The sequence below is a fragment of the Sturnus vulgaris genome, chromosome 2 (genome assembly GCF_052056855.1).
Source record: "Sturnus vulgaris isolate bStuVul1 chromosome 2, bStuVul1.hap1, whole genome shotgun sequence".
NCBI lineage: Eukaryota > Metazoa > Chordata > Aves > Passeriformes > Sturnidae > Sturnus > Sturnus vulgaris.
In genome coordinates this window covers 32,709,730-32,737,248 of record NC_142244.1, presented here as the reverse complement: position 1 = coordinate 32,737,248, position 27,519 = coordinate 32,709,730, and the positions used below count along the sequence as shown (strand labels likewise).

The window sequence follows — 27,519 nt, the reverse complement described above, 5'->3', positions numbered from 1 at the left end:
AAGAGGCATTTGCTATCCTCCTGCCAAAATTTTGTCTTCAACAAATACTTCTTGGCAGTCATCATGCAGGTTAAAACCTTCTTTGACTCTTTTATCTTGTGTTGTTTTGAAGTCTGTGTCCAAGGCTTATCTTAAGTGATCTTTGGATAGGGTAAAGAATCTAATCCATTATCAGAGAAGTTTTAACCTGATTTTCTGAGGAAATGAAGCTCTTATGGAGGCCAATGCCTCCCATTAATAACTTTTGAACTTATCCAAGCCAATCTGCTTTGACAGACATGTGGAAATATCAAATACAATTCTATTTTGGTACATTTCTTGAAAACCAGAAATTAGGTAGAATGATAAGCGATTTGATGATCAACTAAAATTGGAGCAGCTAGATTTCAGTTGTCATGCTCTCTACCTGCTCTAGGTTTATTAAGCCACCTGGCTGGTGTTATGTGTGCAATGTGCAGCCTCCGGACTGGATGATCAGTAATGGTGGTGTACAAAGAAGACCAGGCATTGCTCAGAACTAAATTAAAAGCTGGAGGCACAAAGAGCACATACTTGCAGGAAACAGGGCTTTGTTAGCTTCTCACATGTGGGAGAAGGATAGGAAATTCACAAGGAATGCAAAATGGTAGGAAATCAAGGAGTTCCAACATTCAGCTGCAGACAGATGTAGCTGTCTGGGAACAAGGATAGAGATATACACCTGTATGAGGCACATGCTTTCAGGAACCTTTGAAGACCAGTAAAGAACATTTACTTAGTGGAAGCTTTATGTTGTCTAAAAACCAGTATGGAATTGCCAAATCTTCAGCATCTTTAAATCTACTTTCTGCTTGATTAAAATCAGGCTCAGTCTGTTTAAAATTGCACATAACTATGAGTTCAATGTAAATGCAAATCTGTCTAAACTCTAAAACTGAATCTAGTCAGACAGACTCTGTAAGAAAACTGGGAGAGAGAATTGATTCTTAAAATTGCTTGCTTTGAGGCTACCCCTTGTTCAGCCTCTTCAAAGTGAGGCGCTGCTCTGAACTTTCTACATGGATTGTTTGAAATGCCAGATCAACCTGTCATAGACAAACCTGTCCATTTGTAATCAGCAGGAAATTCACTGTCCTTTATACAGGCAAGGATAGCTTAGAATGTATTACAACTGTGGCATCATACCCCTAAGTAATAGTGATAAGAGAAATATTGTGAAAACACTGATGCTTTAGAATAAAGCCTCTGTCCAGAACAACTGAGACTGATCAGTTATACAAGGAACTAGATTATACCTTTGATGTCCAAATCCTCAAAAAGTCAAAGAAAAAGATGGAAGCTGGTCATCAGTATCATAAAGGTGTGGTCAGCATACTTAGACTGCAGCAGAAATAAGCCCAAGTAGCAATAATGAATGTAAAGATCACAACATTTGCAAAGCTGTTACTTATTGTGCAGAAGCTAAAAAGAAATTTAGATATGTAAATGCAAGATAGGTGCCATGATACCTTTGTGGATCTGACCCAGGGCACTTCATACTGTCAAGATTTTTAATGGGGACTGTCTGTTGGGTAAAAGCCAGAATTTTCTTAGTGACAGGTCTCAAAATAACCAATCCAATTTCCAGTTTCCAATATTCCTGGGTATGCAGGAGTAATTCTTCTCCCTAATAGAGGTTAGGCACTGAAACAAATGCTTACAGAATGTGTGGGGTCTCCAACTGTGTAGATGGCAAAACTCAGCTGGAGAATATCCCTCACCAGCCTTTAAAGCTATCTTTTATCCGAGCAGGGTGCTGCTCAGATAAAAGGTCTTTTCCACACATATTATTCTATGATATGAAGACATAGTTATATTTGCACTGTGTAGGAGATACAGGTGGCAAGTTTTATAAACCTGAGCCTAGTGCAAAATATGAGGTAGGTTATAAATGTTGGTGATAGATTTGTACACACAGTAAGAACAGAACCTGTTTTCACAAGATTAAAGAATACACACTAAAAGAAGATGAGGATGTGTCACTCGGGAATGAAAATCTTCTAAAACTACATGTAACATAACAGAACAGAGATTACAGGAAATGAGTTGACAAAATTTAAGGACAGGAATGATATTAAGTATTTGTATTATTTATAAATGTGTGAGCAGTTCTAGACCGTTCTGTGTGCCAGTGCATGTAATTAAAATGCTCTTCATCCAATCTGCTCTCATGACTGCCTTGTGCATGGTGCCATTGGGAAAAAAAATAGCAATGTTGACATTTAATTGAACTTGTGTTACTTTTCACAAAGATGGAGATTTTGCAATGCATGTAAAGTAGAATGTCCCATGCAGAGCATGAAAAGTCCTAGTTCAGCACAGAACAAAGGGAAAATATGAGAGAAATGCATTAGTATTAACTGAAATTTATTCCTTGTGAAGCACCTTGTGGAAGGATAGTAAAGCATTACTTTAAAAGTGCTGAGAGGCACCTTTCTTTAGGAGAAAGTTGCATTTTGATTATATTTGGCATTTGGTAGCTCTAATGCCTATTATTATTTTAGATTTAATATCACAGCAACAACACCTTCTTGGTTTGCAAGATCCCTGCTACAAGGAACAGCTGCAGAAATGCCTTGTGTTTTCACCTGTACTCCGTGGTGTTGAGCAGATGGTCTGTCAGTAGACTCTGCTGCCCATCTGTTTGTCTGGAGCCCCTTGAGCCTCATTAGGAGTGAGGCAAGTTGCACAGTGAGAAGACTCTCAAGCGCTGGCTGAAGTCTCAAACCCGCTTCTATCACAGCCAGGGTTTCACAGCTTCAGCTCAGCAGAGGATCGTGTTTTAGAAGCGTTGTCCTCTGGTGGATAAGACCAAAAGTGAACTACAGTTGGCAGATGGCTAAATTAATTCTTCTTTTCATAGGGTAGAGACTAATCTAACTGCTATCAATAAGCTGGAAATGGATCTCCATGTATAACCATGCTGTTGCCTCCACATACGCAGCATATGGATTTGTTGTAGTTTAATGGTCTCTGCCATGCAAGTCAAGAATCTGAAACTGAAGATTTAAATAAAGGAGAACTACAGATAAATAAAGAAAGCTGTGATGATCTGTGGCTAGATGTCCTGTGGTTTTATTTCCATTTCTCATCGTAATATAGAATAGAAGAGGTGGATATATTCAAGCATAGTGGTTATTTTGACACTAGATTGATACCTATAAAGTAAATCTGGCAAGCTGAGAAGGCCAGTAAGGCTAGAGATTTCTGAGAGACATTCCAGACTTCTCAGCTTTTTCCTGAATCAGTACCATATATCAGGGCTCCTAGGAAAAATATGTTTTCTTAAGGAGCTCTTCTGAATATAGCGCCTTGCTAAGATCTAGGAGCTTTTTGGTTGGTTTATGCTACAGCAGCCTTTCTCCTGTTCCAGAATCTAGTCTGAAAAGTTTACTCTGGTGTGGGGACCACAGAGAAGTACATCAGCAGCTTCACAAAGCCAGAGTCTCTTACAGGATGAAGATTCTGGACTTACACAGATTTATAGCTATGGTATGTGGTACATGGTACATGGTAACACTGCAAGTCCCTGCCTTCTGTGGGAGCATTTTGGCCCTTTTCAAGGATTCGTGAAAGGCAAGTAAAACCAAAAGATGAAAAAAAGTTCCTTCCTCTCATTTTAAGTCTCTTCTGACTAAAGAAGATGAGAATTTAATTTAATTTAATTTTATTCTTTATTCACTTGGTAGAAGATAGTTTGGTAGTGAAAAACAGGAAGGTGCCTTAATGTGTGGTCCCCAGCTTATCAATGATGACTGTATGAAATTCTGATATCATCACAGGAATTTAAAATTTAGGTCACAACTGTGAGAGTTACGATTGTTATTGACAACCATATGTTAAATAATTGGTATCAATTCTATCAAAATTTTAAGAGCACCTAACACTTAAAACAGCCAGTAAAGGCCAGGGAGCACTTCAATTGGCTAATTATCATGGAATACTTTTCCTCTCCCATTCAATTATCCAGAAAAAAAAAAGCAGTGGGCATAAATTATGTTGTATGTTTCTCTTGCAACAGATTTTTCTTCTGAGATGTCTGGGTTTTGGGAGTTTTGACAGATCTCTTGCCTTTAAAGTGCTACATCCAAAATTATCTAGAACAAAAGAAATCAAGATACACAGATATAAGAAGGAGAAATAGCCTGTTGTTCTGACAGAGCTATTAGAGGCTTATTTTTTGTGGTTGTTCATAGGGAAGGTTTGAGGTAAGACTACTGCCTGTCTATTGTTGAAACTGGAAAGAGGAAAAGCTGATAACAGTATTTTTCATTTGAATTAGGCTGCAGCCTCTGGGAAATAAAGAGCTTTTCCAAGTTTAATGTCATTTTATTTCTGATTTGCCTTTCAGGGAGTTACACAAGGGAAAGAAATATCTCTGCATTAATAAAATGTATCAGGTCTTCCAGATGATTTAAAAATATCGGTCCCAGACGAAAAGAATCTAAAAATAAACCATATAAATTTCATTCCTGGGCATTCATTGCAGAGTCACCTCTATATTTGGTAGTGACAATTGTTAATGCTATATGCTTACTAATTGTTCTGATACTGATACTTAATGTCCCACCTGGCCTGACTGGGCAAGGACTTCCATGCCATCAGCAAGTAGCACACAGCTATGGGGTGCTGTTCAGGGATTGAGCTCCCCCTAACCATTTCCAAGAAGAGTTCAGGTTTGGCGTGGCAGAGTGAGGAGGCTGCAAATGTGTCATATTGCTCCCACAGCACGGGCTCAAAACTGCAGTTGTGAAGTCTTTCCCTTCCCCTTGGACTCTGCAATGCAAGTGGTCAAACTGCACCGGTCTTGGATTGTTTTTTCGGGCAGGATGGAAACACACTCAGTTCTGTGTGTGGCTGAGAGGGGTCGCCAAGACCTGTGAATGCAGCACCCGTTCTAGGGCAGCTCAGTACTGTGAGGGAGTAGCTGGAACAAGGGTAAGGGGTTCTTCTTGTGTGCACATGAACAAAGTTCAAGGTTGCTGGTGAGTCATGTTCCCTGCTGCTTGGGTAGATTTGGCATTATGCAGTCATACAGAACGAAGAAATCATTCCATGCTATGTTTCCCTGGGAGTAGCTCAAAGCTTGTATCGTTATTTAGCAAGTCACGACTCAGCTCCTTTTCCTCCTGTAATGTGAGGCTCAATACATAAGGAGACAGTTTTCTAGGGCTGCCTTTGCACCAACTTAGGCTAGCTGGAAGGAGGATCTAGGTTTCTCATTTCTCTATCCTTCCTTCTGCATGCAACAGAGGACTCATCAGTGTTGCCTGAATACTTTTTTCCAGTATAACTCGAAGTGTAAATTGATTAAAAGGCTGCCCTTGCATTTCTCTGTGGAGTCCAACATTCCGTGTGCAAGGCTCCATAAAAGAAGTCTCCACAATGGGTGCTGGGTAAGCTGATGTAATTCCACATGAATTCTGAATTACAAACAATTAATCATCATGGCTATGAAACCATGAATGGTGCATAAGGATCTATAGTCAGAGCATTAGGGGCCTGTTAACAGATGGTAATTAGTTCTATTTTAAGGATGGCTAGGCAAGTCAGCTCTTTTTGTGACAAGAAAAAAAATAAGGACAAGGTCATCTTCTGAGGCATGAAACCTAGCAGTTGTTTTCACTTTATGATCAGCTATAAGCCAGGGAAGACATGCTCCTGTTATCTGGAAGCAGTACACAGAAATGTAAATGTGACTGAAGGTTTTTATTGATTTTCAAGTGAAGAGAGATATTCATGTGCCAGATTACTTTAAAACGCCTCGCATCACAAGGCACAGCTTGTTGTAGAAATAGCAACAGAAGTTATAGAAGCCTGCACTGAAAATATCAAAGTTGAATGCAGTGAAGAGGAAGAGTTTGTTGCAGATCATTGCATAAAGAATTATGAAGATACAAAGCCAGAGAAGTGTGAACTTTCCATTGTGATTTTCTTATTGCTTTTTACTATCACTGCTGCTGCATAAGTGCCTGCCTTGCTGAACAGGCAAGGCAATGGAAATGAATGGAAAGGGAACAAAAAGGACTTGGTACTTTCAAGTTACTGGCAAGTGCATGGAAATCTGTTGAGGAGGGGTCAGGGGGAGTTAGAGCCTCCTTATCAATGCTCACAGTAGCTTTCTTGTAGGAAAAGTAGCTGTATCACTGACTGGCCTCTTCCCCTCCCCAGCATCATCTTGACTGACTCTCCAGTGACAAAGAACAAGAACTAGAAAGTGCTAATCAACTATAAAACCAGTTATTTTTAGGCCTTTTCTCAGTATCAGGCAGTAAGCTGAACTTCACATGAAAAAGTAGATCTGCACTATTTTTAGAGGCTAATTATTAACAAAAATAACCAGAGTATTCTATCTGTACAAATTATTTTCTTAAATTAGCAGAAAGTTTAATGGAAGCCTTCCTCTGCTTAGCAAATTTCTAAGGCACTGGTCTCTGAAAGTCACTTTGCAGCTGATGTACCAGTCTTCCCCTCTCACTGAGTTTCAGCTGTTTCACAACAGCTCTATAGGAAGTTCTTCAGGAAGACATTATATTCTGTAGGCTTTGCTGAGCCTTAGTACTTAGTGAGAGGAGGAAAAATATCCAGTTGACCACCTACTCCATGTCCTAGCCAAGCTTCTGATCTACACTCAGCCTAGATTCAGATGTACTTCAGCTCTAGAAGAGGTCCTTGCCTAAGAAGTGTCCATGTTTATTAACTCTTACCATCTGCAGGATAAGTGAGGACAGAAAGAAGAACAAGATAGAGAAATGGTAGTTCCTGAGCTGAAGTGATAGAGAAAATCAGCACAGTGACTTATAGTTTAGTGCAGCTGCAGAGCTACCAGCAAATGGGCACCAACATTGAATATAAGTCCCACATTTGGCACTTCCATTTGTCAACTGGCAAAAAATAACATTTCCCTGCACAAGCAATGACATTCTGCCACTGCTGTAGCTCACTGGATCTTTATATCTTATAGCACAGACCTTCTCTTCATCACCTGGCAGTTTTTTGTCCTCTGTGCTGGTCTTAAGTCCATCTCACTGTGTGACCTGGAAGGAATCAACCATTTCTTAGTGTGGGTTAACAGAATTTTGCATCTTTTTATGACAAATGAACCCCCTAGAGGTGGAATGGGGCTCTCTGAATCAACACTTACGATGGAAGATGGCTCACTGAAGATGGGCAAGGATGAAGTGCCTGTGAAACTCAGCGAATAATGCAGCTTCCCACAGCTGTTGGAAAGAAGCTGATTTTAAGTGAATCAACTGATAGTTTAAATTTTTCCTCCCAGAGTTCATTAAAAGAACATGAACACCTCCCTGAGTTAGCCAGACTTGCAAAGGAGACTGTGCTTATATGACCCAACATAAATTATAAAAGTTGAAAAACTAACAGAATTATTTCAATGAGAGCAATGGGGTCGAGCTGCCTTCAACTCACTTTATCCTTCCCAGTAACTGGGGACATCCAATGTCATGACCAGGGACATAATATGAAAACGCATTTGTACTATGATTTAAATGCAGTTGCAGTTCTTGTACTTTTCTAAGATAAACTTTTGTTTATATTCCGTTTTCAGTGTATTTTGTACCCCTCTGCTAAATCAGAAATCCCATATAACGTCAGCTGTCTTCAAAAGAGACATTAGTAAGACATTTGATGTTTAACGTTACATCTTCCATGCAGGAATTTCTAGAAGTAACTGACCAAAAGCATATTGTACTCTGATGCCTCAGCAATGACTGTTTTTGTTTGTAGTCATTAGACTACAACTCTTCTGATGACATACAAAGCTTTATTTTTTAAAATCAGATGTAAAGAGTCCAACTGTAGTTAATTCACTGGGGATAAAACTGGCAGAAAGCCATTTTAGCTTGTGCTCAGGATCCCCAGCTACTAAAACTAAGGAACATGTTGGCCTCACAAACCTGGTTAAGTCTACGAAAGGAGGAAAATTCTGACTGTTCTTTCTTGGGCACTTCAAGTTCAAGAAGACAGTTCCCCTTGAGATTTACAATGAAGAGTGCATCTTCTCCCTCCAGGAGTGAGAATGTATGAATTTTATACTGACTGGTTTCAGGTTAGTTAAATATTATGAACAAGCTACCCTGAGCCACCTCTATTGCTATTGACCAAGGGGCTGTCTCCATCCTAGCTTTTGCTGCTATAATTTGCCTTCCCTTTCTTGTTTCTGCCATTTTCATAAGGGATTGGCAGCACTTTCCCTTTGTGCCTCAGCACTTCTCTTGATGCTGATTCATAAGGCAGCATATGTTATTTTGAGATGAGAGTGGGTACGCGCTTGGCTAAGACAGAATGGAAATCCTTGCCTGACTTGTGGACGCAAAGCACAACGCTTTGTCCACAAAACACAACCTGTGCCTCTCCTGACATTTGCCAGTGCCTCTTTTGCAACAAGAAAATGCTGCTTGCATGGCACAGTGTCAGCTGGAGCTGAGTCCTTCCTGCATGTCTCAGGCATGCAAGGACAGTCTACATCCTGCTCCCCATTTCTGTAGCGGCCACACACCCTTTCACACTTTTCTGTTGACATCCTTCCCGGGTTCTGATTGTTTCTTGTTGTGTGGAAAGGTCTGGCTCTGCCAAGAGCATCCACAGGAGCAGCTGGGTAACGAGACGTCCTTGTGCATGCATGAGTAGTTCATCCTTCCCTTTACTTAGGCAGTAATAGAGAAGCAGTACAAATGATTGGTGTAGAATCACTACAGACTGGAGAAGTGGCTCCACTTAAGAAAGCTGTAGAGCAAAAAGGAAATTACTAGCAACAACAAGAGCAGAAAATGTAACTGACAGTAGCAAGATTCATATAACTGGTCTTCTGCTCAAATGAGTCTTCTGTTGATGCTGTGCAAATAGCTTGATCAGTGTGAAGACTGATGTTTTCTGATTAAAGTGCTTCTGACCCATGAATTTCACTGGTGCATGAGACTTTTCTTAACCTGAAAAGCTCAGAGAGTGATCTCAGCCTTAGAAAGGTTTTTACTATTCACAGTTGTGAAGAAACCTTTAAAAGACTGAGTAGAAGTTTCTGGGTACAGAAAGGCCTATAAAAGTCACACATTGACGTAGATTCAGTATCTTTTTTTAGCCAGTCTTATCACCTTTCTACATATAAGGTTAGCATTGTTGTTCTTTAGCCACAGTATGGGCACAGCATGATGTACAGCAATGCGAAATTCTTTGTTGCACCAACCCTGTGTTCTGATGGCAGAACAGACCTTCAGATTTTCTTGCCTTTTGATGTGTTGTTGTACTGTCCTAAAAATCCCTAAAATTAAAAAAAAAAAAAAAAGAAAAGAAAAAAGCTGCTAATTATTTAATATAACTTAGAATTAAAGGATAAGATTGGAAATTTCACTTTCCGGTTATTTGAACATTAACACAATCTCAGAAACTGGGAAAAAAAAGAACAGAGAAATAACAGAAGTAAAAATAGTGTTTCAATTCAAGGTGAGTCAAGGTTTTATTGACATGGAGTGCTTTTTTTTTTTTTTCTTTTTGGAACATATCAAGCTTCATGGGATCCTGTTTCTTTAAATATTTCTGTTCATGTAATGATTGGCAGCTGAGTGGGATAGAGGAGGAGAAGAAGCATCAGCTCTCACTTCTGAACTGGCTGCACATTCAGAATTAATGGGTAGGGAGAGCTTTCTTACAAGGAGAAGCTTTTGAAAATGTGAAAAACACAAACAAAAAATAGGATTTTTATAGACATATAAATCAGGGGAGTATGCTCTCAGTACTGTCATACAAATCAAAAAGCACTGGTTTTGTTCTGTTAGTATAACAAAAGTTTGGCCGCCAAACTACCCCAGGCTCTGTCTAGGATCAATGGAAAGAAAAAGATTTCTTTAAAGTGTGGTTTGAGATGGGCAGAGTTGCCATTCAGAGGTGTTTGTCTCTGCTGCTTAGACAGGACAAGCAGGCCAGCAGCTCAGATACCTTATTAAATCATTTGAATTTACGTGAGCAGATTCCAGATCTTAGCTGATCCGTTCAAAATAAAATAATAACAACAGAAAATATTAAAGTTTTGTTGATTCAATGATACTAGGACTCTATCCAATTAGTTGTGCATATTTCTTAAAATGCCACGGAAAATGAACTACTCTCATCAAGAAGATCCCCTAAAAAAGGCTTGTAAAAATGTTTGGGGTGGTTTTCTTGTTTTGGCTTGTGTTTTTTTGGTGTTTTTTTTTTTTTTTTTTTTTTTAGCCACTTAATCACTGGAGGTAAAATCATTCTGCACCACATAAAAAACCCTATTCTTATTTTTCTCCTTTTACTGACAACACAGTAATTTTCAGCAGAACTCTGAAGCATGTTGCCATTCAGAGGAATGCAACGTTCTGCCACCAGCAGCAAGACACACAAATTGTGTCCCTCAAACAAATGTTTCTTTTGAAGATCATACCACAGAGAAATCGAAATGGTTAAAAGATGAAGGAAGAAAAATGAAAACTGACAACAGCATCTCCCCTAACTTGTTAAGAAATCCCAAATAAATAACACTACCTTATTTAACCTAGGATTTCACACTAAAACTAGATTAAGAAGGATTTTGATTTTAAATTGATGTCAGAGATAGCAAAGTCATATCCAGCAGTCAAAAAACTAAAACCAATGCAAAGTGAAAAAAGCTAAATATAGAATTGTTGCCTAGCACATTAAGTTAATTGACTTGACTTCCTTTGTTCTGCACAGTCTGTACCATCCAGTGACTTTAATAAATCATTGGTCCTTTTCATTTTATTGAGACCTCAGTTCATCAGGTGTAAAAAACACCATAGTGAATAGAGATGTGAACATGCTCAGCATTTCAAAGGATTGAATATTTGAGAAAAAACAGAGGCTGTGCTCCTTTGTTATAGATTCCTAAATTTATCAGATTTTAAAATATCAGCAAAGAAGACAAATGTGATGTATGAAATAGACATAAAAAACACTTGGATTCCCAATCTCATTTAAAGGTTGTGTTTGATTTCACAGAATCACAGAGTAGTTGAGGTTGGAAGGGACCTCTGGAGGTCATCTGGTCCAGCCCCTACGTCCAAGCAGTATCACCTCAGGCCAGTTGCCTGTGTGTATCCAGATGGTGTTTGATTATCCCCAAGGAGAGAGACTACACCATTAACCTGGGCAATCTGTGCCAGTGCTCAGTCATCCTTGCAGTAAAACAATATTTCCTGATTTTAAGATGGAACCTCCAGTGTTTCAGTTTGTGCCCATTGCTGCTGATCCTGTCATGGGGCACAGCTGGCAGTGGGAGACCCTGTGGGGCAGGTAAGGGTGCCCAGGATCCAGGTGGGATCTCTATGAGCTATGAGGTTGTGTAGTTTAAGAAAAGAAGACCAACTATATTTAATTGCTGAATCAAAGGTGTGAATGCTTGGAAGTGATCTAAACTCAAAGAGACAAATATATTTAAAAGCTCTCCTTCTGCATTGGGAGCTTGTATTGCTAACAGCTCATCAAGCTAGTTGAATTTAAACTTAGTTCAGCTCAGCTGGTACTATATCTAAAATATGAGGTTGGTTTTGAACTTGAAATTGAAGGGTGCATCTTCCTGTGATTCTCCACATCTGAACTGAATTTTGTCACAACACCCATACAGAGGAACACAGTGAATAGAAAGGATGTAAAGAAATACAAAGCTAGTACTTTTCCCTGAAACAGCCTTTTTAAACATGGGGTTTCTCTATCAACATATAAATTAATATGTATATGTATATATATACAAACACTTGTTGTGGAATAGAACTTTAACCAGGATTTTATCATTTTACAGCGTTTGAGCCCACATTGGCATAGTTGTGTCTTCTCTGACACAGTTTTAATAAGACTACCAAAGAAATTAAAGTCATGACACAATACTCAGTTTGAATTTTATGTAAATATAAAACATTATGTGTATATATATGCACACACATATACCTGCTAAAGAATTTTGTAAGCAAGAATATTAATGTGTCTTTAAGGAACTGCATGGCTGAAATGACATATGTTCAGAATGTTAAGGCAGGTATTGAATTATTAAATAGCATAGTCATAGTCACGCTCACTCAGAATGAGGGTTATGCATCACGGTTGCATTTTAGTTCTAAGATGGGGAGTACAGTAACTTTCTTCATTTGAAATAGGGTCAGAGGAGAAACTGTTGTATGACTGAGTATCTTATGGTAATTCATTAACTATCAGGTTCTGGAACTACACTGGGTATCAATTTTTTTTTTAATGGTGACAGTATTTTGTAACCATGTGAAAGCAGCTAATTAAATTTAATTCTGAGGTTTAAAATGCCCATGTAAAGGAAAGACACTTGTAGATCTTCCTCCTGGTTTCAGCTGGGACAGAGTTCATTTTCTCAGTAGCTGGCACAGTGCTGTGTTTGGGATTTAGTGTGAGAACCGTGTTGTTGAAATACTGATGTTTTGGTTTTTGCTGAGCAGTGCCTGCTCTAAGCCAAGCACTTTTCAGTGTCTCATGCCCTGTCAGTGAGCAGGTGACAAGAAGATGGGAGCAAGCATGGCCAGGACAGCTGACCCCAGCTGGCTGAAGGGATATTCCACTGAACATCATGCTCAGTGTATAAACTGGGGTGAGAAGGCTGGGAGCTGCTGCTGCTGCTCAGGGATGGACTGGGCATCAGTCTGTGGTGAGAAACTATATTGTGCACCACTTGTTTGTCTCCCCATCTCCATTTTATTAAAATTATTATTATTATTATAATTACTATTATTATTAGTAGTAGTATTATTAATAGACTGTTGTTATTATTGTACTTTACATTCTTTCAGTTATTAAACTCTTCTTAGCTCATGAGTTTTGCTTCTTTTTTTTTTTCCTCCTGATTCTCCTCCTCATCTCCCTGGGGAAGAAAATGAGTGAAGGAGCAGCTGGGTGGTACTTAGTTGCCAACTGGGGTTAATCCATGGCAGTCTGCTTAGTAATGGACAAAGAAATATTAATCTTCCTGCAGACTAAAAAGGCAATGGTGTGCATTTGTGAGACCAGTCCCCATTTATAGCAAGGACAACATATATGCTCTTAACCACCCTGTAAATTTAGCCTAATGAACTACACTTGCTCATATTTGGCCATTAAATGTTATTTGGTGTTAGTTTTCCTAGTGTGAGAAATTTCATTGGAAGAGACTGAGATTAATGACCCATCAATTCAAGGCTTGGTAGCTTTTTTTTTTTCCCAGGAGGGCTGTGAATGCCATAATTGACTTCTGAACACTGAATGTGTTTTCAGCAGTCATTTAAGGAAATGGATACGTATCTAACATGCAGAACAAAGGTAATACCTCTAGTTTCAGCAGACTTACTCTTGCTCCATATTATACAAGGTAGAAGAGGAGTGTTTTTAAATACCCTGCTGGTATGGACCTGATTCTACAATAAATAATCATGCTGAGTGCTACTGACACACATGAGCAAACCAGTGTGTTCAGCATTTCTTGCATTATTAATCAAACATCCTGAAATGTTCAGAGATCTTCAGTGATTTATGTTAACTACAGTGGGCTCTGAACCATACCTGTTAAAAAGGTATCTACACTGTATTTCAAAAGCAGCAATTGATAGTCATGTTGATATAAATAAGGCTTTTACAGTTTTGTGCTAACCATCAAATAAGCTTTTGGTATCTTACACCCATTTTTTAAACACAGTTAAGAAAGCACACAAAAAAGTATGCTCCTAACATTTTTATACAATCGTGAAACAGAATGATGAAAACGATTCTTGAGCAAAACCACTGGTGATTCATCCTTTTAAATACAATTTTATATATAGATGTGAGCTGATTCTAAATCTATATAAATCAAGAATAATTCTGCTGAAACTGGTGGATTTATATGAGGGTAAACCTTTCTTGAGCTTAGATTACCTTTGTTTTCTAGTAGACATGGTTAGAATGCTCAGTTTTACCAGGTGGAGATAGGTCTTGCAAACATAAATACTTTGGCCTTTCCTTTTACAAAGCAACAAAGACATATTTTATGAGCACTGAGAGCCATTATTGGTTTTGTTGAGAAAGAAACAGACCTTAAAAGACAGAAAAATGGCACTGAGATTTTGCCTTCAATAAAATAATGGTATTGAGGCTATGAGAATAGTTTCACATTTTCACAAAAATCTCACAGTAATAAGTGCAAGCACCTTCTTTACTTAAAATCCTTACCTATCTTTGCCTCCCATTAAGTTTATCTGATTTTAAAAATTCTCTCAGAAAAGCAGGACAGAAATTGAATGTCAGATATGGAGAAAACAGAAATATAAACCCATTGGCCTGGTTTTACGATTTTTTTTTTTTAAACAGTATACACACTGTCATGGTGCTAGTATTATTATTCATTAAAGTATGTTTGAAAACTCTAAGAAGTGTGAGATGGAGTTTAGCACTGGAGGCTTGAATTAATCTCATGGTGCTAAGTAAGAAATTCAGATAGGTAGCAGGACACATGCTTTGAACAGCCTGGAAAGTGCAATCAGCTTTTGGATTTAATAGAACATAAAGATTCAGCAATTTCGATATTAATAGAAGGGTAATGTAGTTGAAACAGCAAGCTAGGAAAATGATCTTTACAGTAATGTGTCAAGTTCAGTGATGACAATGTGCCTATGGGGTGAGATGAGGTGAGATGGAGCTGAGCTGCTACTTGGAAACCTGACATGGAGACGAGTGAGGAGTCCTGCACATTATCCTGGCTCTGCTCGTTGGACTGCAGATTGGGGTGGGTTTCAGGTGTGTGTGCAAAGGTGTAAGAGTTGGTGAAAAGTTTCCACTGGCAGAGTGTCTCTCTCAGTATTGTAAATCCCTTATTTGTGAGATTGCAATTGATTAAACATTTGTGAGACAATGCTGGTAAAAGCAAATTTTAATGGAGAATTTCAAGGAAGCTTTAAAATACATACCTTGAGAATTAATTTAAAAGAGTAAATTTTTTTCTATGCTCTGTTCTTTCCTTTTTAATGATTGGTGGGGGTGAATCACTGGCCTAGAACTACATACTGTCTCTTCTTATTTCATAACTGACTAATCTGTCAAAAAGCAGTGAATGTTGGGCTTATTCACTTTGACAGAGAAATTGAGATTTGCATTAGACCTTACAGGCTGTTGCAACCCCCCCCCCCCCTATTATTTCCTTATTGACAGGCTGTAAAAGGGAAAATTGATTCACTCCTCTGAGGGCCTCCTGCTACCTCTGCCTACAGCTCCTTGATTCCTGACATTTGTTAAACCTGACAATGGAACAATGATCTGCAAGTACACAGGCACCAAAGGAGAGGCTAAGGAAAATTGGGCCTGTGGTTAAATGGAGCAGGGGCCCTGGGGACAATGGATGAGGAAAAGGTCAAGGTACTCAGTGCTTTCTTCACCTTGGCCTTGACTGATAAGAACAGTCTTCAAGGAGTCACAGAGCGATTCTGTGACTTTTTGATAATGAATTTAAGTATGTCTACTGTTCTGTGCTTGTCTGTATTTTGACTGTATTTCCCTTTCCTTCCTTCCTTCCTTCCTTCCTTCCTTCCTTCCTTCCTTCCTTCCTTCCTTCCTTCCTTCCTTCCTTCCTTCCTTCCTTCCTTCCTCCCTCCCTCCCTCCCTCCCTCCCTCTCTTCTTTTTTCCCCTCCATCCAGCACCTGCCCACCCACTTTCCTAACTGCTTTTCATCCCTCTTGCCTTTTCTTTTCCACCTTCACAAAATAATTTCATTATATAGTTTGACCTCCAGTAAATTTGCAAACCATTCTGTTGCAAGGCTAAATATAATACTATATAAATATAATCTTTTCCAGAAGAGGGCTTTTACTTGAGGGAACTTTACATTTGCTTCTTCTAATACAAAGAATCTAAGAGATTAGCAAACACAGCTGAAAAAGATTCAGCTGAAATGTCATTCTGCAACATACTTTCTTGCACACTAAAATAAGTTCCTTTTCTTTGTCTTCTCTGCCCAATAACTGTTTTGTATCTCAGTTTTGCTATTTTTCATCCTTGGTCTGCTTCAGGCTTGCAGAGGGTTTACTGGGTTTTACCAAAGCAAATGAAACTGAAAGGGTAATGAAGACTCTTACCTTTTTTTAAGGCTCAACAATAGGCAAGTGGCTGCAGAACACCGCCTGCTCCTAGTGAATTTGGCTAATCCTAATTAGGTTTAAAACACTGTGACTCCTAAGGAGACAAAAATATTGTGATGTGGTTAATGCTATCTTATTTTATTTCCTCCTGAAACAGCTGTTCCAGATGTTCACTTACACAAGATGCAAGCTGCGGGTAAGAAGCAGTGCTACATTTTAGATTTGACCTCTCTTTCTAGGGAAAATATGAAATTACTGACTCAAAATACTGAAGTAAAACATGCCAGATATACAGCTGGGCTCAGTCACAAGGCATTTCTGCAAAATACACTTTACTGACACTACTTGGCCATGTGCATTAATCAGTTAGTCTTCTGCTAAGCTCTTTCATTTAGGAAAATATTCTTCCTTTCCATTCTCACAACAATTTCTGTACAGCCTTTAGTTAAAAAGAGGTAAGCAAGATTCTATATACTACAATGGTCATGGGCCTGAGAAGATGGCCTGTAAGAAGAGATTGCCATGTGCTGAACTCGATTTGTGAAAGAGGAGACTAAAGGACAATCTAATGGCAGCCTGCAAGTATCTGAAAGATACAAAGAATATGGAAGACGACTCTTCTAAATAGCAGCAGATGAGATAATGAGGTGAAAAGGTCACAACCTGCAATTACTGAGGTTCAGATAAGACAATAAAAAAACCTCGTCCCCGAGAAGTCTGTGCAGCACTGGAAGAGGTCACCCAGACAGGCACTGGAATCTGTGATTGGAGATTTTCAAGACTTGGCAGAGACAACAACGGCCAACATGATCTCATGCTGGTGACTGATCTACACTGGGTGTGAGGTTGCAGGAGATGGTCTACAGAAGATTGTTCAAATCAAAACATCTGTGTTTCTGCCACACCACTGTGATCCCTATTTATACAGGACTCAGAGGTGTTACTCCTGATACATCCTTATGTAAATCATATTAGATTAAAATAGAAATGCACAAATCCTGTACTTCGGACAGATTAATGTCTAATATGGGGCACAATCATGAGATATATGGTCCTCAAATAGAAGTAGTTCAGAATGAGTTACATTACTTCCCTGATTGTGACTAAGGAAAAGAATATCAGTAGCTGGTCTTTCTCCCAAGCTGGGTCAAATTTCATGATGGATTGAAGAATAGCACAAGGACACAACCAGAAACTGAAACAGATGGCAACATCTCCACTCTCCCTATCTAAATGAGAAATTAAGGTCCAAAGCAGAAATCAGTCTGAACTGGTGGATTGCTGTTGGAAAGCCCTGTATTGGTCACATATTATTCTGGGCTCTGAGACCAGGTCTAAGCCTTCCTGATCCTGTTGGAAGCAATGAAACATAAGCTGTCTGGCCAAAAAAGGACAAGAAGGACAGGAGAAATGTGAGGCCATGCATGATGCCAAGTGTGCTTTGTGGCCACTGAGGGAACATTTCAACACTACTCCTTGGAGACATGACATATTATGCTTCCCAGCCAGTAGATATTTACTTTCATCATACTGACATGAGAGATGGAAGTGCTACCTGTTCTTTTAAAAAGGGGGACAGAGGAGGAACTGTGGCAGAACTCCTCAGATGTGCTGGGGACCTCGGGACAGGACAAGGAGAGCACGAGGAACTGAAATGTGTGGTCCAGACCAAACAGAATGCTGAATGGGAAGCTTGCCAGTTGCACAATGGTAAAGAGGCTGGCACCAGGAAAAGCTGAGGAGGACAATGGTATAAAACAATGTCTTACAAAATATCCACCTCCATGCCCCTCTTCCAAGGTGGATCCCCCTCCTCAAAACAAAAAAAAAAGAGAAAAGCTTAAGAGATTAAGTAACTCTTCCTGTGAGCAAGGGTTAGAAAAAGTGGTAATGCCTCTTTTTAAAAAAGAATTCACTCTGTGAGGAAAGGACCCAGGTACAGTCCTCAATACACACAAACTTCCAAAAGCATGTACTGCAGGACAGGCTATTTTAACTGAGGTATAATGGTATTCTCTTCACCTTCTTTATTGTTACTCTGTCAAAAATTTCAGCTAAACAATTTGTTCTCACCCTAATATCCTTTCAGATGTTTTATTACTAAAATATTCACTTCATTTTGGAAAGAAAAACATTGAGATTTTATTTATGATCACCTAGCATTTCACACTCAAAATACAAAGGAAAATTATCTTTAATTTCTGCACTTAACAGAATTTTCAGAAAAGCGAACTTGGCAGTGAGTGCTTCTGAAAATGAGCTTGCCTTATTTCCAATTCTGGTCCTTAAATCTCTGAATTGTTGATGCAATAAAATGAAGATAAATAGATTTTCTATTCCAGATTTTTAAAGTGAGTTTCCATTTTTATAATTATGTAGATCATGGAAAAGACAGAATTTTACATGACTATTAAAATTTTGGGTTTTTTTATTTTTCAGAACTGGGACTTAACAAACCTAGCTTATAAGAAATATGTAAAGCTATCATCCTTGACCTTACTGTACCTCTTGAATAATAGAATCAGAATCCATCACAGAATCGTAGAGTCATAGCATCATAGAATAATGATGTAGAAGCATCATAGAATAATTGAGTTGGAAGGGACCCATCAGGATCATTGAGTCCAGCTCCTGGTCCTGCACAGGACCATCTCCAAAAATCACACCCTGTGCCTGAGAGTGTTGTTCAAACACTTCTTGAACTCTGTCAGGCTTGGTGCTGTGACCACGTCCCTGGGGAGCTGTTCCAGGGCATAACCACCCTTTGGGTAGAAAACTTTTCCTGATATCCAGTGTAAGCCTTTCCTGACTCAGCTTCACACTGTTCCTTCAAGTCCTGTCACTGGTCACAAGAGTGAAAAGTACCTACCCCTCCACAAGTTTAATCTCAGTTTAAAAGTGAAATAGTAAGAATGAAGTAGTGCACATCCTCTCTGTGAGGTGACTCAGTTCCCATGCAAGACCCTGAATGAAATAACATGCCAAAAGACTTCATGAAGCCAGCCAAGACCTGTTCAAGGACACAGGAAAGAGCCAGGTAGGCTGTGATTAATCAACAATTGCACCATTCTGGCATGGGGAAGACATCCTTGTGGCCATCAACTCAGCCACTTGCTGGGTAATCTCCTCTTTGCTTCCTTGAGATGAGTGTTTTCTGTTCATTAATTACTCCCAAAAAAAAAGAAAAATACGGAAAATACCCATTTTATCCAAAACTTCTAGATCAAAATAAATATGGAATTAAAGCTAGTGATCAGGGCAGCAGGTAACAGGATTCTCTGTGGAATCAGAGGTAGGAGCAACAAGTTTCATCATTCACCCCATTCAGCTGTTCATTGTCCCACCTGTCAAGGGACTGAACTTTGTTGCAAACTCTGAAAGGCTGGGGCAAAATCTTGTGAAAAGAATAGGTTCAAGGCTTTTTTACCTTAAAGTATTTCTCTGCTCTGCCTTTACCAGTAGGAGCACAAGCCTTCATCTTTCACTATCAGGCTGAGGATGGAGCTCTGGAAGGTATGTGAATCAGTCTTGCTAAATTAGCTTTTTGCATGGACATAGAACAATTACAAAATCTATAGACTACTGAATATTTTGTGCTCTTCTCTGAAGAATCTGGTGCTTTTCACAAACTGAGATTGGGAAAAAAGTGTCATTAAAGCCTGCTCACTACCATGGAAGTCCTCTTTTAGCATTGGCACAAGGACATAATGTGATTTGGCCCATGATGTCACTAATATGAACCATACCTTTCTAAAAATCTCAGTGTTCTTGACACTAAAATGCTACTAAAACAACCCTATGGTGGCAGAGGATGAACCATACTAAGATATCTTTATCTTGAAACTCTGCTTTGAGTGATAGCTGTTACTCCTTACTTAAGCATAAATGTTTTTCATCCTCTCTCTATTATTAATGCCAGCTAAAATCTATTTCTTCAATGGGGCCAAAATATCATGGTCAATACCTTGAACTTTTAGTATTAAATTTAAGAAGGGAGTGGAATGTATTTATCTATATCTTCAGCTGAGCTAAATTAATGTTCTGCACAGCTGAAGTTGTAGAAGATGGCTCAGAGCCAGATTTCTGCTCCCCCACTCTTGAATTGGCTAGAAACCAAAAAAAGCCCCTATGACTCTGTTAGAACTACCTTGTACTAGTCTAATAGCACGAGTGACTCCATTCTAGTAGGAGCATTGTAAGGCATCACAATGTGTTGGAGGTGGAATATTCCCTGCTTTAACTCAGAGATGTCTCTATGGCCCTTGGGAATTTGGCTACACCCACAGCAGAGTCCTGATATCACAGGTCAGCTTTCTGACTGCCTTGTCAGCAGTGCAAAAGATCCAGCACCTCTGGATCATGAGCCACTGGTCTGCTCTCTGTAGCTCACCTACAGTACTTGCACACACCCACAACTTTTCCCATTCAAAGCTATGGGACACAGGCATGTGGCCACTCACTAAGGTTGAAATTTGTGTTGCAAACTGCCTCCTCAGCTGGCTCTGTAGCACCAGGCCAGACCTCCTGTGACTTCTGTTAGTCTAAGATGTACACTATACAGCACTGCCATTGCTCTTTTGGGTAAACATTACCCACTCATTAATGTTCGTTCATATATGCTGTTTTAAGAAATTTTATAATTCCAGATAAGAAATTTTTACATCGCCTTTCACTAATGAACCACAGAATTCAATAGAATGAATGGAAAAGCGTAGAGGGACTAAATTCTATCTGCAAGATCACCCAGCACAATAATCAGGAGCAAAACTTCGGTTTACAGAATAAATTCAGTCCAATTTTCTGTTACACACACTTCTGCTCTGCTTCTGTTAATTTCTACTTTGGTAACTTATTAAGGAGAAATCCCTCTTCCTACTCATAAATCACAAATAGAAGCTCGTGGTTTCAATAGATTCTATAATACCCTTTTCCCCCTTATTAGTGGTATGACTGGATTTCATGTAGATAGAACAATTTAACCTTTCCACTTCTGACAACAGTATAGTCAGTTACCTTTGCTGACCTGGGTCACACAATCCTGAATCAGTTTTATTCATGTGTTTAGGGAAGTACATCTATTAGGCATGTTACCCCAAATCTAACTAAAGCCCAAGGTTTGCATAATAGGAAATTCAGGGAGGACTCTATTATGCTACTGTAAATAAATTAACTGATCTCTCTATTCTTAGCAATGAGAGAGGAATATTTTCTCTCTACAGACACTGTGAAGCCTTCAGCACAAGAATTGCTTTTTATGAAGTTACTGAGCAATTAGGTTGTACAAAATCATATCAGTTTTAAGTTCTAGGATTGTTTCAGTCAGACACTAGCCTGTCACGTTATCTTTTGGATGTGCACATAAACCCTGGAACTCTGTGCTATTGCAGCACTTTGTGGTTATTGCACCTCTCAGTACTTAAAGGGAGCCTATAAGAAAGATGGGGACAAGCTCTGTAGCAGGACCTGTTGTGACAGAACAAGGAATAATGGTTTTAAACTAAAAGAAGGTTGATTTAGACTAGACTTATATATAGACAAGATATAAGGAAGAATTTTTTTACAGTGAGGATAGTGAAACACTGGCACAGTTTGCCCAGAGAGGTGATTAACACTCCATCCATGGAAACATTCAATGTCAGGTTGGATGGGGTACTGAGCAACCTGGTCAAGTTGAAGATACCCTGCCCATGGCAAGGTGGGGAGAGTAGGTGACCTGAAATTTTCCTTCCAACTCAAATTATTGTATGATTTTAAAATTATATTCCTTTCACCTGGCACAAGTTCACAAATTACAGTCAGGCACACTTCTTGTGAAATCACACTTCTTTTCTCCATCACTGTTTTCAGGCCTACTATTGATAAGGATTACAAGTAATACATTTAGAAGAAAAAATCCCAGTACCCAAAATCTTCAGCATATCAGCACCATGAATTTTGCAGAACCTTTGTGCATATGTTCTACAAAGAACAGTTTCTCTTTAACTTTGTTTTCTGTCAGAGTGTCTTTAATTATTTGCAGAGAATGCAATTCTGCATCTGTTATTTATGCAAACAGTCCTGTTTTATTTAGACAAGCCTCCTTTCTGACTAAAGATACAGAGGTTCATTTTTGCATCTTGAGGAGAGATTCTAGAGGTTTTGTTCCAGCTGAACATATCTTAAAATTCATGCAATGGCTATGGGCAATAAAGATTTTCTGCATCTTTCTTCCTTGTGTGCTGCAGACACAAGGATCTGAAACCATTCTGGCAAGTTTCCTATTAGAGGGACCCCATGGCATTTAGTGAGGGTAAAAATAGAAAAATTTGAGGGTTTTTTCCCCCCTTGACTTTTATTTTTATACCAAACACTGTGTATTCTCAGGGCACTATAAACACATATATCAAACCAGTGGTCCTACATAAACTCTGGCATATCGACTGATATCAGGCTGTTATCAGTGAAATAAATTGCAAAACCATTCTAATAGTTCTAATATTCTGATCCAAGGCCCAACAGCACCTGTGGCATCACGTGGACTCACTTGACCACGTTTTGTATCAAGATATAAGGCTGTGGGGATACAAGTGATTAAATATCTGTACAGCTGGAATCATGGGAGCACACTTCTCTAAGTTTCCTGGTAACACAAGGTGTCTTCCTTGACTGGAAAGTAATGCTACTGAGCAATTGCTTTTCTATTTGTATTTCTGCTTGAGAAAACAGTGAGTGTTGTCTTACTGTAGCTTTGTTTTTCCCTTGTCTGTGCCTGTTGTCATAATTTCTTTAAGCTCTTTAAGCTGAAGTGGTAGCAGCTGTGGGCAACAGAGGACAGTCAAGGGAATAAGAAGTTTCTCATGCAGTGTCCATGTTCCTTGACTTAATGTATTGTTTTATACTGCCCTACAACTGAAACAGTATATTTGCCATATTTGACCAAAACTTTGAGAAATGCTCTCAGATGTGGCAGATTTAAAGAAAAAAACCCCACAACATAAAAGATATACTATGAAGCTGTAACACAAGTAATTGGGTTAAATCAATCTAAGCAAGAATCAGAAGGTCTTTGGAATAATTTGGTAGTAGGGCATTCTGACCAGTTGTTAAATGTTCTAATTCTTCATTTCTCATTACTGTGGATTTCATTTATATTGTGCCTATATATCACTGTGGCATCAAAATTCTTCAGAAATTTAATATCAAATAATGAGCATTACTGGTACCCCCTTAATTTCAAATGAAGCAAATTTATACAAATTCCTAATTTTCTCTGACACTGTGGTAAGTCCAACAGTGATCTATTTTCTCCTGCACTCCTTCTGCCACACATAATTGTTAACTTCAGGAGAAAGTTAGAGAAATACAGGTTTGAAGGTCAAACTGGTATCATATGACTGCTAAATATAGATGCTTGACAAGTAAAAGAGCTTCACAGGTCTTGGCATGTTTTGCTTGGTGCAATTCTACCTCTGCACATATGCAGACAGACAACTTCTCTCAGACTATATCAGAAATAAGAACATTAATAAAATAGAAAATATCTAGGCAGCCGTTACAAATGTATCCCTTCTGATCTTCTGAAGTGGAGCAGGATATGCCTAATCTGCAATATTTTCACTCTCATTTCAGTCTGTCACTGATGGATACTCTCAGGAGATGAAGCACAGCATTTTAATATTCTCCTAACCTGTACTCAGCATTGGAATGAATCTGTTTTTGTTTAAAAAATCCATCTCCAGAAAATAACATTGCCGCGTGTGCAGCATTGCACAAGCAGGAAAACATGATTAAACAACAAAAATGTGCTAAGAGTGAATGAAATAGAAGAGGAATCTTCAAAGAGCTCTTTTCACCTATTTTGCCTGCCTAAAAACAATTTCCATGGAAAAAAACGGCTTTGAAAGGAACTGTCTGTGCTTGTACATTTCTCGTTGCAATCCTGTCCTGGGATCCTGGGATCTATAATGCAATATCTACTGTCAGGACTATGACAGTTTACAGATGTGCAGCCAGACTTGTTTCTATTTATAGATGCCTCTTCTGCAAACAGTGCTCTATGGGGTTGTAGTGCAGTAGCAGGCATGTTCTTTGATATACTGCTTACATCATAATCATTTAAGAAAATTTTGCTCTTCACCTGGCATGGCAAAGGAGGCATATTTATGAAGGTCGAGCAGAGAGAACACTATTGTGAAGAGAAATGTGGATGGAATTCATGAGCGAGCAGGACACCTACTGGGAGGACTAAGAGAATGGAGGAGAGATTTGGCAGAGATGTGGAAATAATAAAGAATGGAATAGTCATGTGTTCACAGTAGGTTTTGCTCTTTATTCCCTCTAACTGGGGAGAAGGTTCAGCGCCGCCCCTGCAAGGGTAAAGCTGTAAAGTTGTTTGGGGTGCAGCGCCCATGGGGTCTGTACACGGGTGTGCTGCATCTTGCTTAAGCATGTGTTAAGTGTTCAGTCAGAGTGCTAGGCACAGTCTATAAATAGAAACAGCGAGTTTGGCACACGCTCGCACTTTCGCCTGTCTCCTTCTCACATGCTCCCAGAGATGCTGGGACTGCATCCTGCATCCTTCTGCTTTTCCAGACCTGAGACTTCGCACACTGCTGTATCCCTTGAGAAGTCTCAGTGAGGTCAAGACAGCCCCAGACAAGTAAACAGGGGCTGCTCAACCCCAATGTTGAGGAAGCAGAAGGTAACGGGTGGGGGAGAGGCGGGGGGGGGGGTGGATTTCTTGCAGAAAACCTGAGAGCTCGCAGGGTACCCTCTCGGCCTGAAGGCAGTGCAAAGCTATTTTTGGCACGGCCAGGCCAGCCGGACAGCCCCCACCCCGGGCAGCTCCGCTCTGGTAATATCCAGGATGCTGCAGAGACACGGATGCTCCTAAAGCCGCCCCAAACGCTCCGAGCCAAGGCTGCCGGCAGAAAGCACGGGGAGCTGGCCAAGGTGCTGCCGCAAGAGACGGTCTGGCCCTTTCGGCGTGTCCAACCCCCGAATTCCCGCCCGCAGACCCCACACCCCGCGGAGCCTCCGCTCCGCACGGCCGCCCAACTTCCCGGGAAGCGGCGGCGGAGCCGGGCCCCGGGCAGCCCCGAGCGCCTGGAGGGCTCGGCGCCGGGAAAACTTCTGTGCCTACGGGGACCGGAGGGATCCGGGGGGGACGTGGGGGGAGAGGGGAGGCAAACGCAGGATTCCATAGCAGCACGGCAGGCAGGAGCTGGCCGGAGGGGCCGGGAAAGTTGTTCTGCACTTGGTGCTGCTCCTGCCGAGGGATCAGTGCTCGGGTCGGGGGGAGCGCGGCGCCGGCCCCGGCTCGCATCCTTACTCACCTCGGTGCTGTCGGCAGCGTTCTCCGCCATTTTCCTCCTTAGGAGCAGGCAGCGGGAGGAGTGTTTCATTCCCATAAGAGCTAGCCAAGGGGTTGGGGCTTCGGGGCTGGTGTTTTGGTTTGTGTTTTCAAAGATCTCCAAACACTGGTGTGCGCCAAAGGACAGGGAGATAAAAAAAAAAAAATACGGAAAACAGCAATAAATCAGTCAGCTTTGTCCTTTCTGCGTCGTCCACAGGAATGTTTGTCTCCTCTTAGCATCGGGAGCTCCTCAGGCACTTTCAAGTCCTCCTCTTTCTCCCCTCTCCTCCACCTCCAGCGAGTTCTTGGGGTGGGCAGAGAGAGGCGGCACACACTCTTCAGGTTAAACTAAAAGGCTGTCGGGCTATGAGTCCTCCCCTTCAGAGAAAGCAGTCGGGCTAAACAGGAGAGAAGCACCAGCTAAACTGAACTTGGGCGTGCAGTGACCAGCTGGGCATCTTTGTGTCCTGTGGCTACTCTTCCAGAGGCAGAGGGAGCCAGAGACAAAGCAACAGGACAAGGAAATCATAGCCCTTTATTTTCCTTCTTTGGGCTTCTTTCTTTATCTCTATGTCCCAGGACACTTCCTTTAAAGACGGTCACAGAATTTGCCACCCTCTTTCTATGAATGTCTTCTGAAATAGAAATCCCTTCTCCTCCTCCTCCTTCTCCCTCCCTCCTCCCCCCCTCTCCCCTTCCCTCTCCTCTTCCTTTCCTTCTCTTCTCCCTTTCCGTCTCCCTACCCCTTCTGCTCTTGGGCAGAGCTTGGTGCCCCTCACTGGGAATTGCATTCACGTGTCTTTCTTAGAAAAAAAAATAATATAATTTCAAGCTCCCCCCACCCGTCGCCTACACCCTCTCACACACAAGCACGCATTCACACGTACGCACACACACGTTGTCTCCCTCTCACACAGACATGCACAATTTTTTTTCTCTTCCCCATCCCTCCTCTTCTTTTGAATCAGCAACACTTTTCTTTGCAAGGACTCTCGGCAAGGCTCTTAGAGAGCAACCGAAGAAGTCTGCTCCAGCTTCTTTCCTCCGAGTTAAGTAGCAAACCTGCTTTCTTAATATATCTTCTCGTGTGTGTGCTCCCAGCTCCTGTTTTACTTGAAGTTTTTCAGGAGGATCCACACTCCGTCAGAGAGCCGTGAACTGTAGGAATATAGTCCCGATCCGGCTGCAGCTCCTGCTGAAAAGGGGGGAGGAGGAGTTGGGGGGAGGAGAGGGGAAGAGGCGGAGGGAGAGCTCTTGCTGGGGAGGGAAGAGAAGAGGCTAAAGGTGATTTGAACTTGTTTTTAGCCTTTTCCTAATGACATCTTCCTCTGTAGGAGTGCATCGCCACCTTCCCCACACGTTTATTTTGCTTTCACTCCTCCGGGCACTTTCTAGTTCTGAGTTGTCAGCTGGGAGGATTGGGTTTGCCTCACTCGTGTTGCTGTGGGTAAGGGCGGGAGAGGGGGCGTATTACATAATTAATCCTTCCAACTTCACTTTCCGCAGCTCCATCTCCAGCCCACTGTTCTCACGTTTCTGTTTTGTTTTTATACGGAGGAGGTGAGAAAATAATGCTGCTGTGTGGGTGTGTGTTGCTCGAAGGATTTCAAGGACCAGAACAGGATTGCTGCTCTCTGAACAGTCTGAAATTATTTCCTCTGGGGGTGCCAATGGAGACCTGAAGTAGAGGTTTGAAGGATTACTTTTGTTGCATATTTTAAGAACATAGCCAGCTCAGCTGCTTCATCAGTAACAGATTTTGATAGATTTGGGGTTTTGAATTTTTGTCCCTTGCAGCCTATTTTAATATCTTTCAATTAGAGTTTATCCTCAGCTGACCTCTGGAATACTGACATACCATGAAGTACTGCCAAAAAACAGGAGGTCCCTGGGCACCAGGAGTCGGAAATGTTCCTGGAGGTGGGAGAATGGAAATAGAGAATGTGAATTAGAGAGTAGAGAGCAAAATTATTCTCCTGCCCCGTGGGGATGAGGAGGTGGGGCCAAGAAAATTAAATAGGCGAATTTCTCCTTTTTTACTTGAATGACCCTCACAAATTCTTGCTGAGAAA

At 40.5% G+C, this 27,519-nt stretch overlaps 2 protein-coding genes across 24 annotated transcripts in view; one reads left to right on the top strand and one right to left on the bottom strand.

Moving 5' to 3' along the window:
* PRMT8 (protein arginine methyltransferase 8) overlaps positions 1 to 26,841 on the bottom strand; it is a 57,019-nt gene extending 30,178 nt beyond the window's left edge. The window contains exons 1-2 of one of the 4 annotated variants that reach the window (XM_014891542.2): positions 26,510 to 26,841; positions 25,428 to 25,571 (exon numbers count right to left, since the gene is read on the bottom strand). In XM_014891542.2, the coding sequence (XP_014747028.1) occupies positions 25,428 to 25,502 (75 nt within the window). In that variant the 5' untranslated portion in view covers positions 25,503 to 25,571; positions 26,510 to 26,841. Of the gene's footprint in view, positions 1 to 6,989; positions 7,056 to 25,427; positions 26,173 to 26,509 lie in introns of those variants that run through there. The other 3 variants (XM_088159141.1, XM_088159142.1, XM_088159140.1) reach the window with 3 other exon arrangements.
* LOC106862502 (trypsin-like) overlaps positions 24,609 to 27,519 on the top strand; it is a 59,826-nt gene continuing 56,915 nt past the window's right edge. For 12 of the 20 annotated variants that reach the window (XM_014891549.2, XM_088159163.1, XM_088159162.1 and 9 more), the window contains exon 1: positions 24,609 to 24,793. The gene's annotated coding sequence lies outside the window, so the exon portion shown is untranslated. Of the gene's footprint in view, positions 24,794 to 26,293; positions 27,137 to 27,519 lie in introns of those variants that run through there. The other 8 variants (XM_088159149.1, XM_088159157.1, XM_088159156.1 and 5 more) reach the window with 2 other exon arrangements.